General features: G+C 39.8%; 1 protein-coding gene across 1 annotated transcript in view; it reads left to right on the top strand.

Moving 5' to 3' along the window:
• SLC27A2 (solute carrier family 27 member 2) overlaps nt 1-13,792 on the top strand; it is a 28,620-nt gene extending 14,828 nt beyond the window's left edge. Inside the window, exons 2-10 of the mRNA XM_072148319.1 lie at nt 2,156-2,365; nt 3,267-3,425; nt 3,838-3,962; nt 4,933-5,127; nt 6,274-6,364; nt 6,464-6,662; nt 7,909-8,006; nt 9,827-9,957; nt 10,911-13,792. Of these exons, the coding sequence (XP_072004420.1) occupies nt 2,156-2,365; nt 3,267-3,425; nt 3,838-3,962; nt 4,933-5,127; nt 6,274-6,364; nt 6,464-6,662; nt 7,909-8,006; nt 9,827-9,957; nt 10,911-11,087 (1,385 nt within the window). The 3' untranslated portion in view covers nt 11,088-13,792. The remainder of the gene's footprint in view (nt 1-2,155; nt 2,366-3,266; nt 3,426-3,837; nt 3,963-4,932; nt 5,128-6,273; nt 6,365-6,463; nt 6,663-7,908; nt 8,007-9,826; nt 9,958-10,910) is intronic.
• The last annotated feature ends 981 nt before the right edge of the window (nt 13,793-14,773 follow it).

The raw sequence follows: 14,773 nt of genomic DNA, 5'->3' as shown, positions 1-14,773 counted from the left end.
GGTATTTGGAAAAAATCTGACAGGCGCCAAATGAGATGAAGGAATTCAAACTTAGGTAGTGTACATCAAAGGTTTATCCAATTACAGGCAGTTCCCGGGTTACATACAAGATAGGGTCTGGAGGTTTGTTCTTAAGTTGAATTTGTATGTAAGTCAAAACTGTATATTTTATAATGGAAGTTCTAGACAATTTTTTTTCTTTTGCCCCAGTGACAATTGGAGTTTCAAAATTTTTGGTGTAATTGGACCAAGGATTATCAATAAAAGCTTCATTACAGACATCTTACAGCTGATCATTGCAGTCTGGGACTATAGTAAAGCATCCAGAGAGCTTCACCAGAGGTCACATGGGGCAGAGGGGTCCGTCTGTAACTATGGGTTGTCTGTAAGTCGGGTGTCCTTAAGTAGGGGACCGCCTGTATTAAGCATTTCATGGGAGAACTTTCCTCTTCATCAGATCCAAGAGGCAGGAGAGGAAAGACTGATCTATTCTCGCCTAATCTTCATTATGACTTGTCTCAAACTTCATATTTGATGGAAACACTATTATTTCTTGCTTCTTTAGAATAATCATGAGGTCACATAAGGCAAACATAGAAAGATTTGACCTTGTGTTTATGGTAGACAAAGTTCAAATTAACAGTCAAGGGACAAAGGTCCCTGCAAGCACTAAGAAACAAATATACCCATCTCGGGCATTCACATTTAATTTAACCCCTTCCCGTCGCAGCCCTTTTTTCGACTTTGTTTTTTCATTTTTCACTCCCCACCTTCAAAAATCTATAACTTTTTTATTTTTCCATGTACAGAGCTGTGTGATGGCTTGTTTTCTGTGTAACTAATTTTGTGAAGCCGCAAAGGATGGGTTAATACTTGCGATTGGTGCTAGCACCAATCACGGGTATAACCGGTAGGCCTTTGCTGCAATATGCAGCAAAGACTTACCGGCTATGGAGAGGGCTCAACCCATGAGCCCTCTTCATGCACCCACACCTGACGTGTACTATAATGTCACATGTCAGGAAAGAGTTAATCCAAATCTACTATACACACACGTTTCTTCAATTGAAAGTTATTAATAACTATGTGTCTGTATGAAGATCTTTTTCCATAAATGTCTTCATGTTGTCATTGGATACAGCCACCCACACTCTGACAGCAGTGTCCAGGGATGCGCTATTGTGGCGCATGGCCGCTTGGATTCACCACTCATTACCACTCCTGGACATTTCATATACAAAAACTATTTTTGTCCAGCAATTAGCCCAATGACGGTGGTCATATCCCAGGACAACTATCTTGTTGGCTACATCCAATTGAATTACCAGGGCTTTTTATTTTTTCACACATCAAAGTCTTTTTTTTAATTAAATTGACAAAATAACTAAATAGTTTTAGAACTATAGTAAGGACTATGAAAGCTAACTATAAGACATGCACAGATTTAGACCCCCTACACTGCCATTTGCTCCACCTGTACTGTTACAAGTCAGTGCCACAGTGACTGATCTGGCAAGCTCTGTGCAGCGCTGTAGAATCTGTGTGCACTATATAAATAAAGGAATTATTTTGTTGTTTTATGACATGGCACAGAAGAGGGCACGGCCGTGCTACTTCTTTCTGAAATCGAGCAACAGGGATGCTAAAAAAGGGGGCTTAATTGAAGTAAAAAAAAAAAGACTCTCTACAGAAAACACAAATAAAAGTGGGTATAAAGAGGAAGAACAGATTAAAGGCTATTAGGGGGTATCAGTAAGAGGGTTGAGTGTACAATTTAAGGGGTCATTAAGATGCAGTACAATTGAAACAGGACATTTTTTAGGGGTCATTAAGAGGGAACCTACATTAAAGTAGCATTGCTGTATGATTCACTAAAGCCTCTTCTGGCCTATGGTGAGGTTTCATTTGTACTGAAACAACATTGAGGCACTAAATGGCCACCATGGTCACATGATATTTGGGGATGTGTGATAACTGCTGTGAATGAGATAACCATTTGTCTGCAGGACATCCTTTTGCTCTCATAGTTCTAAGTGAATTCTCTTAACAAGAAAGATACATCAGCCATCAGTAATGTTTAGAGTTTATGTTTCCTAAACAAATTATGCTCTCTAAACCTTAAAGTACTTAGAGCTTTCTTTTTCCTTTCTTAAAGAACTGAAAGATGCCATTGATGAAGTCATGCCAGAGCTCATGAAAGAAAATGCCAGAGTTTTCTACATAAGCGAGACCCCCATCAGTGAAGGAACAGAAACATTCCTTGACAAAGTAAAGGCAGCTTCATGTGATTCTGTTCCAAAATCCTTAAGGTCATTTGTTGGAGGAAAAACACTGGCAATGTATATTTACACATCTGGAACAACAGGTAATGCTTCTCCTGGTGTCTGGTACATTGGACCTTACATTTTAATGAATGGTACGCGACAGAGTCAATGTTGTAGTTTACAGGTAGAGGAAAAAGAAGGATACAAGAACAAAAATAATAAACTTTACTTTATATTTACTTTATATTTTGTAATATACTTTATATAATAAAGTATCTTACAAAATTATCTGTTACTATTCACACTATTGATTTATTAAATGTTTATGCTAAATTGCATAAAACTTGCGTAGATCAAAATGCTAAATTTTGTAATATACTTTTTACTTTTAAAGATACTTACAAGGAGTGATTGGATCTCCTTACAGAGATTATTTATCAAATTAAATATCCTTTACGTATGGAAGTAATTAAGTCTGTGTACAGACTTGAGAACAGTTTTCAGACACAATGGGGCTCATTTACTTACCTGGTTCCCCCGCTCACATCCGATAGAGTTCACCATCTTTTTAGTGGTGCATCTAAGTGCATGGGCTTACTACACAATTTGAAAGTTAAATCCCGTGCTCAGTTTCAAATCAGTCGGATCGTCCAACTGCACGCCCCCTAATTAGTGTCGCATGGAGGCCAGCACAGCTGCGCCAAAAAATGATTGCGTGTGCCAATGGCGCAGACACTTCTTAAACACATGTGCAAGCTGTGTAATCCCCCAAAAAGGTGCACAGTCTAACGAAAGTAAGCAGTGCGACTCTTAGTAAATGAGCCCCATTGACTGCAGGAGCAGAAAGGAACAAAAATATTGGAGTTTTGTAAAGTTTGTTATTATCACATGTACCATTCACTTCAGAAAAAAATGTAATTACTTTAAAGTACCTTTTAGTAAATGTACACATTTCTATACATTTAAAGTGCATATTTGTTTGATTCATGTTGTGTTCAACAGGACTTCCAAAGGCGGCTATTATAAATCACCAACGCATCATTGCGGCTAGTGGATTGTTTGAACTTTGCCACGTGCGGCCCAGAGATGTTGTGTACATTACCCTACCTTTGTACCACAGCTCAGCTATGTTAATTGGAGTCCACGGCACTATACTTAAAGGTAAGTTCTGTATGAACTGGCAGTTTATACTGACCTAAACAAACAAAGAGAAAAAAATATTAGTAAAATTATTGGTGTAACGCTATAAGAAACATAACATGATAAAAAGATCACAGGGTACTTGACATGTGTGAGAGGAACCTCAAATCTACTGTCATGCCAGTATTTGCCAATAAACGTTCTCAGCCTGAGTGCCATGGTCGAAACTTGGCTTTATACCATTGTTAGTTGAGTAACACATTTAGCTTAATAAAGCATAGGTCACCCCTTCTAGTAGAGCAGGACTGTACCGATCACTACATCTATTGCTTCATGTCTGGCTGGCACTAGTCATGACCAGATGATTTTCATGTATAGGATGTGATTTTTGCATACTCTAACCCATGTTTTGTTTTGGTTTTTGTACTTTTAGGAGCTACTATTGTGTTACGCAAGAAGTTTTCAGCCAGTCAGTTTTGGGATGATTGCAGAAAATACAATGTGACTGTTGTGCAATATATTGGGGAAGTTCTGAGATACCTCTGTAATGTCCCAAAGGTACTTGCTGTTGGCATGCGTGATTTTAAAATTGGTTAAGTTCTACGTTGTAGTCAAAAGGCAGAATACATTTTGGAGCAGAGGTATAACCTTAACTTTCTAGGATCTATTTCAGAATTATTACACAGACCTATTCAAACTCTCCTTTTTTATAGCTGAGGAAACTCTTTACCCTAAGATCTCTAACATGTTTGGAATTATTATTATTATTGCTGAACGTGGCTTGGACACATTTTTGCCAAGGCTTGTTTATCATCAATAGCCAGGTCCCCTTACTTTCCCTGCATAACAACCTGACTGAGAACTGCTGCAAATCCTATCCTAGAGCTTTCTGCAATTCCCTACAGGCAGAAAAAAACGGTTCCCAATACTATGCTGCCTTTATTTAATTTTCTTGATAAAGTCATTACCTTAGAGATTGGACGTCTAGATCATAAGGAGATAGAATATTTTATTTTTACTATTTTTGAAACCACTTTGAGATGGGAACACCTTTCTAGACATGCTTATAATATTATCTAGAAGACTTTTACAAGGTCTGCAAGCAATGAGCTGGCTTAAAGGGGTAGTAAAAGAATTTCAGTTCAGGGTCTATCCACAGGATGGACCACCAATCTCTGGTCAGTAAGAGGCAAACACCTGGCCCCCACATGATTAGCTGTTCTGCCTAGTAAAAACACAAACCATCAAGCCAGAAGCAGGTTTACCTGTGCTCTGTTTAATGCCCGGATGCTGTATCCAAGGTCACGGCTCCCACTGAAGTAAATGTGAGCCATATCTGCAGTTCCGGTGTCCGGCTAATACACAGAGCCAAAGTCTTCTGCCTTTATGCCCCGTATTTATTCAGGAAAAAAAAAAGGTCTGACTATTGCAAAACCCTAAATGTGGGATCCAAGTTCCTGCACAACCCCTTTAACAACTGTGTGCATACACTTTGCAGTTGTTGATATGCAATTCCTGATCTTTTCAGACAGATGACGATGGGTCACACAATGTCCGGATGGCGATAGGGAATGGTCTGCGGACTGATGTGTGGAGCGAGTTTCTAAGAAGATTTGGCGATATACAAATGTATGAGTTTTATGCTGCAACTGAAGGAAATGTTCTCTTCCTGAATTACACTAACACAGTTGGTGCGGTTGGAAGAGTAAATTCCTTATACAAGGTATGTTCCTTCACGTAACAATTTTAATATACGGGTTATGTTAATTAAAGCTACGCAGGCGTCCGCTCAGTCACGTCACTGTCCTAATATGGACAATAAGATCACCAGGCTTCCCCCCACCCTTCATATTGACATATGCGCTCGGCGGGGCTGTGGGAAAAGATGCAATACGCTGCATTCGCTCCCCATAGCCGTCCATTGCCTCCGCTGAGTTGTCAGGCGGAGGCTACAGGATGAAAAGAAGTAGCTTTCTACATTTTTCCTTCCTGCTTTTTTTTGGCAGACATAAATGTTGTTTTATACAGTTTATATCCAAGTAGTGTACAAGGATGTGCAAAATATTATTTAATAAAATTAGCAGTCTAAGGTCTAGTGGCTGGTTAGGCAGCTGCTAGAAGTAAATCTCAGTGTGCCCATATCCTGTCCCTATAGCTTATTTGATGTTCCTAAACATCAAACGCGCTGCTAACTTTTGTCGGACTGTTCAACTTTTTCGGGGATTGCACGGCTTGGACAGGTATTTAACAAATGTCTTTGCTGGGAATTGTTTTGTGGCGCAGCTGCATTGGCTTTCATGTGACGGAAATCAGGGGGCGTGCCGTCAGACGATCCGACTGATTCGGACTGAGCGCAAGATTTAACTTTCAAATTGTGCCGCAAGACAATGCACTTACATGCACCACTAAAAAGATGATAAACTCTGTCGGACCTTAATGGGGAAGTGACACATGCAGGATATCGAGCGCACGATCTTAGTGAATCGCGGCACAGTGCATTATCGTTGGACAGTGCACTTTCGGGGAATAAGTAAATGGGCCCCATAGTTTTTCTTCAAATAAAGCCATAGGGGCACAATTTGGTAGTGCCAAGCTTGAAGTCTGGTGGTTAGATACCAATTTCTGTGACTTCAAACTTATTATATTAAACAAGGTGCACTTTATAGCACTGTACAGGTGAGTGGGCACAATCCAGTCGGCAGGTGCTTTTTAACTATGAACTTAGGTGTTGTATAGTATTATTATGTTCTCTATATTTAGCATTTTTACATTGGGCTTCGTCTTCTTCGTACACTCAGATACATTTATTCCATTATTTCCCTACTACTCTAAATGTCTTTGTTTTTTTTTCTTGCTTTACCTTTTATAGAAAGTATTACCATATGAATTTATCAAATATGATATTGAAAAGGATGAACCTGTGAAAGATGCCAAGGGACGTTGTATAAAAGCCAAGAAGGGTATGTGACTCTTAGATCATCATACCAAATATAAAACAAGTGATTCTCAGAAAACCCCTTTAATAATTACTTTTACTTACATTTATGACATACAATTAGGTCAGCCTGGACTTCTTATCAGCAAGATCACAACACTTTCTCCCTTTGGAGGCTACGCAGGGGACAAGTCTCATACGGAGAAGAAGATCCTGAAAGAAGTGTTCCGGAAAGGAGACATGTATTTTAACACTGGGGATATTTTAATGGTGGATCAGCAAAATTTTGTTTATTTCCATGATAGAGTGGGAGACACTTTCAGGTGAGTAAGAAAAATATTTCAATGTAATGTAGAATTCGCTGTAAATATAAATTTAAAATGACACCTCTTTTCCACTAAGCAGATTTTGGCATGAACACCCCCTAGTGTGGCCCAACTACAGTATACTGTAATATAAGTTGTAGCATTAAAATGTGTGATGTCACTTTGTGTATAATGTGACATCATTATGTGCAGGTCAGGTATATAAATGGCTACCTGACCTGAATCAAAGTGTATACACTGGAGCAGATTTCTGTTTACAACAGAATTCTGTAATAATTTAAGCCAAAAGTCTAGAACACTTTACACTAAATTTATCAAAAGGCTTCAGCGACTTTTGAGACTGCCCAAAAAGGCTGTGTCTTCTTAAAGGCTGAGGTCTCAACCAGAATGGGCATGGCCTTATTTGCACTGGAAAAATGTTGCAGAATTTTTTGCACCAACTAATGGGAGGGGCATGTGAAACTGTTCACTGGAAATGTTCCATGTGTTTAATCAAATTTCTTCAGTTTCTTTTCTGTTTGGATTGTTTTTTAGATTTCTTTTACATCGATTCTCTGTTATGTGTAGGATCATATTAAGAGGCATCTACAGTATGTAACCTAAATTTACAGATAGGCCTAATGCATGCATTAAACACATTGGGGTTCATTTACTAAGGGCCCGATTCGCGTTTTCCTGATGTGTTACCCGAATATTTCCGATATGCGCCGATTGTACCTGAATTGCCCCGGGATTTTGGCGCACGCGATCGAATTGTGGCGCATTTGCGCCGGCATGCGCGCGATGGAAATCGGGGGGCGTGGCCGAACGAAAACCCGACGTATTCGCAAAAACGGCCGCATTTAAAAACCGAAAATGTGTTGCTTGGGAAGCGCTTAACTTCACCTGGTCCAGCTCGGTGTATTCCGGTGTGTTCAGATGCATTTCAGCTCAGCAGCACCACCTGGTGGTCGGCAGAGGAACTGCCATCATAAATCCCGGCCGGACCCGAATCCAGCGCAGATAACGCGCCGCTGGATCGCGAATGGACTGGGTAAGTAAATCTGCCCCATTGTTCTCCTCTGGTATAACATTGGACGAGCTTTTCCTGCGATGGTGCACATAACTTGGGGCCAACTCCCCAGATACATTATCTGAACCCCAATTTTCTCTGTTTTTTATTATTCTATTACAGTCTAACTCTGGTATCACCACTTCCAGGAGAAAAATAATTGCTCAATAAAATGTAATATCTTTTTTTTAGGTGGAAAGGAGAAAATGTTGCCACTACAGAAGTCGCTGATATTTTAGGACTTGTGACTTTCATTGAAGAAGTAAATGTGTATGGAGTACCGGTCCCAAGTAAGGAGCGCCATGTTTAGTATATTACAACATTCATGGTACCATAATAAATGTTAACAAGGCATTCAGAATGAATCTCTGGATCAACATCTCATTACAATAATCTAGTTCCTGTAATGTGATATTTTATCACAGGCACTGTGATCGTGGTAATCTTATTATATTTGTAATCCATATCCTCCATCCTTCTAAAGTTAACTTTGAAAATTATACTAAAGACCCAGAAGGGCTTTGGGGGGGGGGGGGGGGGAGCTTACATCCGACAGAGGGAGGGCAAATGCTGAGAAAGGAGAAGGTGAGACAGTGTAACAGCCTGTGAAGCTGAAGCACGGAGGGCTCTGGTAACACCCCAAAGCTATGTTTGTCTGTTTCATTAGCATAATTTTCATAATTTTCCTTAAGAAGAAAGGAGGTCACAGATAACAATATAAGAAGATTACCACAGTCTATGAGTTAGAGTCCCTGGCTAATCATGCTTGATTTTGATGCAAGATTTCCTTTACTAACACCAACTTTGATAATTTGTGTGTCTTTTGATAACTTTAGGCTGGATCGGGGCCCTAGAATTGTCTCATGTATAGCATTATATCCCTCAGTCTGGAGTCTGTTGTTGTGATATGAGCAGTTTTATATTACAGCAGTACCAGTGTTATGGTTATCACTTTTCTCTGACACATAGCTTAGTATAATCCTATAATTATCACTGGACATGTTTCCCATTCCAGTGGTCAGTATATGCACATAGTAAACAGATCAAACCTTTCTCTATAATGCTGACCAGTATACCTGCTGGAAAATAATATGTGGAACCAGTTTTTTAAACTGCAGTTTTAGAAATCTGATTCCAAGTAAAAGGAGAAAATCCATTCGAATGCATTCAGACCTTGGTCAAGTACATATGTGAATTGTGCATCATGTACATATCAACTAGAGGTCAACTATCCCTGCACAGTTCTTTACCTCAAGCTATTAATTTGTGTTATTTGATTACCAACTAATAGTTAAAGATTGTACATGAATACTAATAAGGTGTTGTATTGCATGGTCTAAGACATAATCAGGATTTTAAGGTCCAGACACACATAGCGTGTCACGGGTGCCCCTGCGACCCGTGTCTCGGGTTACAGGCGCACCTGTGCCCCCCTGTGTACCCTTTCACGTCACTCACCTTCCCACGATCCAGCGACAGCTCCTGCAGTCCAGCGCTCCACCCCCGCAGTCTGCGAGATTTAAAAAGCCAGCGCACCGTTAATTGGCACCTGGTGACTTAATAAATAGCCTTCCGCTTCCCTTATGCCCCGCTGGATCTTTGTGCCTTGTGCCTTAGTGAAAAGCTTGTTCCTATGCTCTGTGATTGTTTGGTGAATTTCCATTGTGACCCCGGTTCCATTACTGTTCTCCGCTGCCTGAACTGACCTTCTGCTCTGCCTCTGACGTTGATCCTGTGCTGCCTGTCTCGACCTCCTGCCTGTTCCCGACCATGATTCTGCCTCACAACACTGTCCCTCACCTTGGCTGCCACCACGGACAAAGTCGAGTCATTGGAGTGACCTGGTGGTACCTTGCCGCAACATTTCCAACCCGCTTTATGGTGGGCTCTGGTGGAAACCGGGTACCACTTAGGCTCCACTCCCAGGTGTCGGCTTACGTCATTGTCCGCGGTGGTACAGTGGGTCCACTACCCCAGAATCCTGACATAGCTGTAGCTCAATACTGATCCTTGGTAATGATCGAACCTTTCACGCAAAGATCTTTTAACCCATCATCATATTCAGTATTTTTATTTCCTTGTAGTCTGAATAATTTGCTGTCTTCAACAGATCATGAAGGCAGAATAGGAATGGCGACTCTCAAATTGAGAGAGTACGAACATTTTGATGGTAGAAAGTTGTATGCTCACGTCCGTGACTTCCTCCCAAACTATGCAAGACCGCGATTCATTCGGATTCAGGTATGGTGTCTAATAGATGAGCACTCATACACGGGATGTCATCAATACAATTACGTGTAAGACTGTCACTAAGTAAATTCATTCCCATTCAGGCATGTAAGTGCCTTCTATACCTATTAAAGGGAACCTGTCATAAGAAATTAACCTAATAAACCACTACCAGTTTGTTGTGAAGCAGCTGAACACCTTCCAGGTCATGTTTCTTTCATGGCCAGTAGGGTGGAATAATAAAGTGAGATATAAATTGTTTATATAAAGTGAAGAAGGCAGAGATTTTAACAGTGTCAAGCTCTCTGTTCCTCAGAAAGCCCCCTGCTCTGTAATTGATGGTGCTGCGTCAAGAGACATCCCTTACCAGATCTCCTGAAGTCTGATGCCAATCACAGTTGGGAGGCGGCATTCAGACCTCCCCCCTTGACTTTAGTGTTGAACTCTCCTCCTCCTTGATTTTATATAACCAATTTACATCTCACTTCATAGTTGATTTTCTAGATGATACCATTACACTAGCACGTGAAGGAAATAATAACTAGAAGGTGTTATGCTGCTTGACAATATTCTGTTTCAAAGGTCAGTTGCTGATGACAGGTTCCCTTTAAGTATACATGACATTCTTAATTTCACTGCTGTAAATCCTCTCTATCTATTAGGTGGCCATTAGAACTATGCATGCTTGTAACACTGCACCAGCAGGCCTGGAGACTGGCAGGGAGGTTGAGGGTATTCGGGAAATACATATAGTGTACTGTATAAACATATACAAGTCACTGTTATTTGGGCACTACAATGTATGAAGCTTATATTTGGGGACTGTATGTATTAGTTAACCACCAGTAAATACCACACAAGGCATTGTCCAATATAAATCCAGGCCTAGTATTACATATTTAAAGCTGATTCTTTGTAACAATAAAGTGGTTCTATTCTCATCATCTGTTGTTGTACATTACTAGAAAGAACTCGAGATCACAGGAACCTTCAAACAGCGAAAAGTGGAGCTTGTAAAGCAAGGGTTTGATCCGTCTAATATTTCTGACCCCCTGTACTTTCTGGACGAGAGAGAAAAGAAATATGTCCCCATGACGCAGACTATTTATGAAGATATCAGAAACAAAAGAATCAAATTGTGAAATGATGAAGGACTGGAGAGTGTTGGTCACTCGGAAGTTAATGTAACCCTGGGTGTGAACACTGGCTAGATTATTTTATATAAAAGAGGTTGGGAATGTAAGTATATGTTTGCACTTTCATAAGTGGTTTCTTAGTAACAACATCAATTCCATCAGGATGATATTTAGTGCCCCACTGGGGCCAATTTGTATGCTGTGACCCTCCGAACTGGTTACAAAAATAAACAACATGAGCGGCATGTGTTGTAATATAGCTGCAATACTCAGCATTGCTCATTTAGAGCAATCTTTGTAAGACATTACAGAATCTGATACTGCTTGCCCTTTAAAAGAATAAATAGAGAGCAACAGAGTGTGACATAACAGGCTAACAATACCAACTAGACTTAACAAGGAAGGGCTTAATTGATGTCATGGATTATGGGTTGTGCCGGCTGGTCATCTGCCATATTTACAGACTAGTACCCACTCCACTGTATATTGCAATTAATTACCGGTAGTCTAAAATTTATCAAAGAGAAAGTCAAAATCCATACAAAGTGACAGCAATGGCTTTACTTTATCAACTTGTTCAGTGAGTACATGCTGCCAGACAAAGTGCTGCTCACTTTTAGTGTCAAGTATTGCAGCGAGAGAGGAACATTTTGAGTTTGGTCTCACCAGGGTGAACTAGTCCTTGCCAGGCCCAAAATTAGTTTATGCAGTCTTAAGAATGGGCATTGGTGGCCTAACCTAATGTTTTCGTCTCTTGCTATATATACCTGCAAGCTAGTGACATTGTTATTAAATGGTGAAAGTAATTATTGAAAGGGAACGAGTCTTCAGAAAATGACCTAGCATTTCAACCAAATTTCATGGTAAACATATATTTTTACAGTTTCTGGAAATGTTTATTTAAAAAAATTTAATTCCTACAGCTTTCATGCTGACCACAAAGCCTAATGATAGGCTATTATCACCACAGGAAGGATTATAATGAGAGATAACTCTATTACATGTATATGACACCTTCCAGATGATATTACTTTTAGGGCCCTGGGTGGTGGCATCATCTAGAAAATTAGTTTTGAATTGAGAGGTAAGTTGGTTGTATAGAGATATGTAAAAAGCAGGGTTGTATGACGCGCTACCAAGAAGCAGACTGGTCGAATACAAATAAGCGGATCTTTATTTTCAAATGTGGACATCGTGTTTCGAGAGCATACCGCTCCGTTCTTCAGGTCCAATCAATAAAAACAGCAGCCCATTGTACCTTGTGGGGAACTGGATAGGCTGGATGCTCCATCTTGGTCTTCAAAGACAGGAGAAAGCCTGGTGTGCCTTGTGTATCCGTATAGTGTGTCGGGTCCGCGATCCGGCATACACTAAGTCCTCACAAGGTTCCTTGGAGTATAGAGATATGGTTAGTGATGTCCCTATATCTGCCTCCTTGACTTTTTATAATCCTGTAAAATCTCACTTCAAAGTTGATTTCTGGATAACGCCACCATGTTATTAACCCGTTTCATAACATACTGGTAGTGGTTTATTAGGTCAATTTCTGCTGACAGGTTTCTGCTGGCCATATAAATCATCCTCTGCTCTTCCTCTCCGCACAGGCCATAAACCACGCACCGAACACTCTCCCACAGAAGTCAATAAGCATTGTATGATTTGAGTCTATTTGTCGATGTGGCTGCTGAAAAGCCTATGTGTAAATTCTGTTAGCAGCCGTTCCACCAAAGTTTTTCCAAAATTTTACCAGCATGGTAATTTTAAGGTACATATTAAAGTGTTCACCTCTGTTTATAAAAATACAAAAGAAAAGTAGCATGTGCTACGATATAGAAGGGCAGCTAGGCTTCCCCTATACTCCTAATATCTATATACCCTGGCCAGAGGGGGGGGGGACCTATTCGCCCCACAAATCTTCCCCTTGATGGGACTCATCACCTGAACTCCTCCAGTTACAACTAGAAAATATATATATTAGTTTTTTGGTTATCCCATCTCAGATCTGTGGACAATGTAACATTTTTAATCGCTGGTACATATCTCACATCTCACTGTTCATCTCTATTCTTATGGGAAAAGAGGGTTTTCGCTGTCAGTAAAAAGAACTGTTTTTACCAAAGTGGTCTGAATGGTGAGAGTCTAGGGGATGTCTATCTGCAGTTAGTTGGGGGTTGTATGTGGTATCCAGGCTATGGACATAAGAAAACTATCTGCTCCCTGAACGGGTATGTTACACAGATTCAGATATTTACAACCTGCAGTAGAACAATATTAGGATGTTGTATAATATTCACCATTGTGAAACATTTTCCATGATAATTTTATTTAAAAAAAAACAATGAAGCCAATAATTTTACAGCTGTAAACATAATTTAAAAAAGAAAGAATAGGATTTAAAGATAAGAAGGCAGATATCCGTACAGTAAGTGTATGTTCACCATCTGAATTCATGCATTTGCTAAAGAAAACATCTATGTCTATATTCTGATGCAGGATTTCTGCAATAAATCTGCTGCGTTTTATGTACTCAAACTGTTCAGGACTATTTCATTATTAGTAGAAAGGAATAATATTAACTTCAGTTAAAAAAAAGTATGGTATATTGAATTTTTTGACCAAAGAGTCTGGGCCAAGCTCACAGATGGTTACCCTGGACCCTTTTTTTAACCAAATGTTTACTGTTGGCTTATGTGAGTAATTTTATATAGAAGTGTATAATTTAATATTGTAATATTTATCTATAATAATATTTCTAATAATATTAATAATAAATATGTAAACATTAAAAACCAACTTTTGCTGTTCCATTGTATTCCATAGTGGCATAATGAATGTACATATACTTCTAGATGTAGAACCAATTTTGTCTTCAGAGCCATGTACAAATTAACACACATCTTTTATAGAACTTTTTTGTGAAAAATATGGATGGGAATTAGATACTGGTAGGTCAATCAGCTCTTGGGATCACCGCCGTCTGGGTCGAATGGGTTAGTACACATAGAATTTTAGTTCCACACTTAAAGGGGTATTCCCATCTCAGCAAATAAATGTTATTGTTTGTATAATAAAAAGTTATGCAATTTTCAAATATACATTCTGTATCAATTCCTAACAGATTTCTAGATCTCTGCTTGCTGTCTACAAACAATAACATTAATTTGCTGAAATGAGAAAACCCCTTTAAGCTTTCATTTTGGACTGGCCTCAGTCAGTTTTATTCTTCATCCACAGCAAACAGTTTTGTAATACAGTTCAGAGCGACACAGTCTAAATAAATTGAGACAAATCTCATTTTAGAGCATGTAGAGATGCATCTACCATCTTCCCAATGTATTTTAAAAGTCCTGTGCCCCGATGTCACAGTCTCCCTCACCCGCTAAGTTCCAATACTTGTAGTAGAAATATAGTGTAGAACAAATATACAATGGGGCACATTTACTTACCCATCCCGTTGCGATCCCAGAGATGCGATGTCCGACGAGGTTTCGGAGCTGCCGCGATTCACTAAGATCGCGAGTCCAATTTCCTGCATGTGTTGCTTCCCTGCTGAGGTCCACTGGAGTTCACCTTCTTCTTCCCGGTGCATGTAAGTGCATGGCTTGCAACACAATTCTGAATCTTAAATCCCGTGCATTGTCCGAATCTGTCAGGTCGGCCGCAGCCCGCCCCCCGATTTGTGTCGTGTGAAA

Source organism: Engystomops pustulosus, chromosome 4 (assembly GCF_040894005.1).
Source record: "Engystomops pustulosus chromosome 4, aEngPut4.maternal, whole genome shotgun sequence".
In the NCBI taxonomy this organism is placed as follows: Eukaryota; Metazoa; Chordata; class Amphibia; order Anura; family Leptodactylidae; genus Engystomops; species Engystomops pustulosus.
This window is presented reverse-complemented; position numbering and strand designations above follow the sequence as displayed.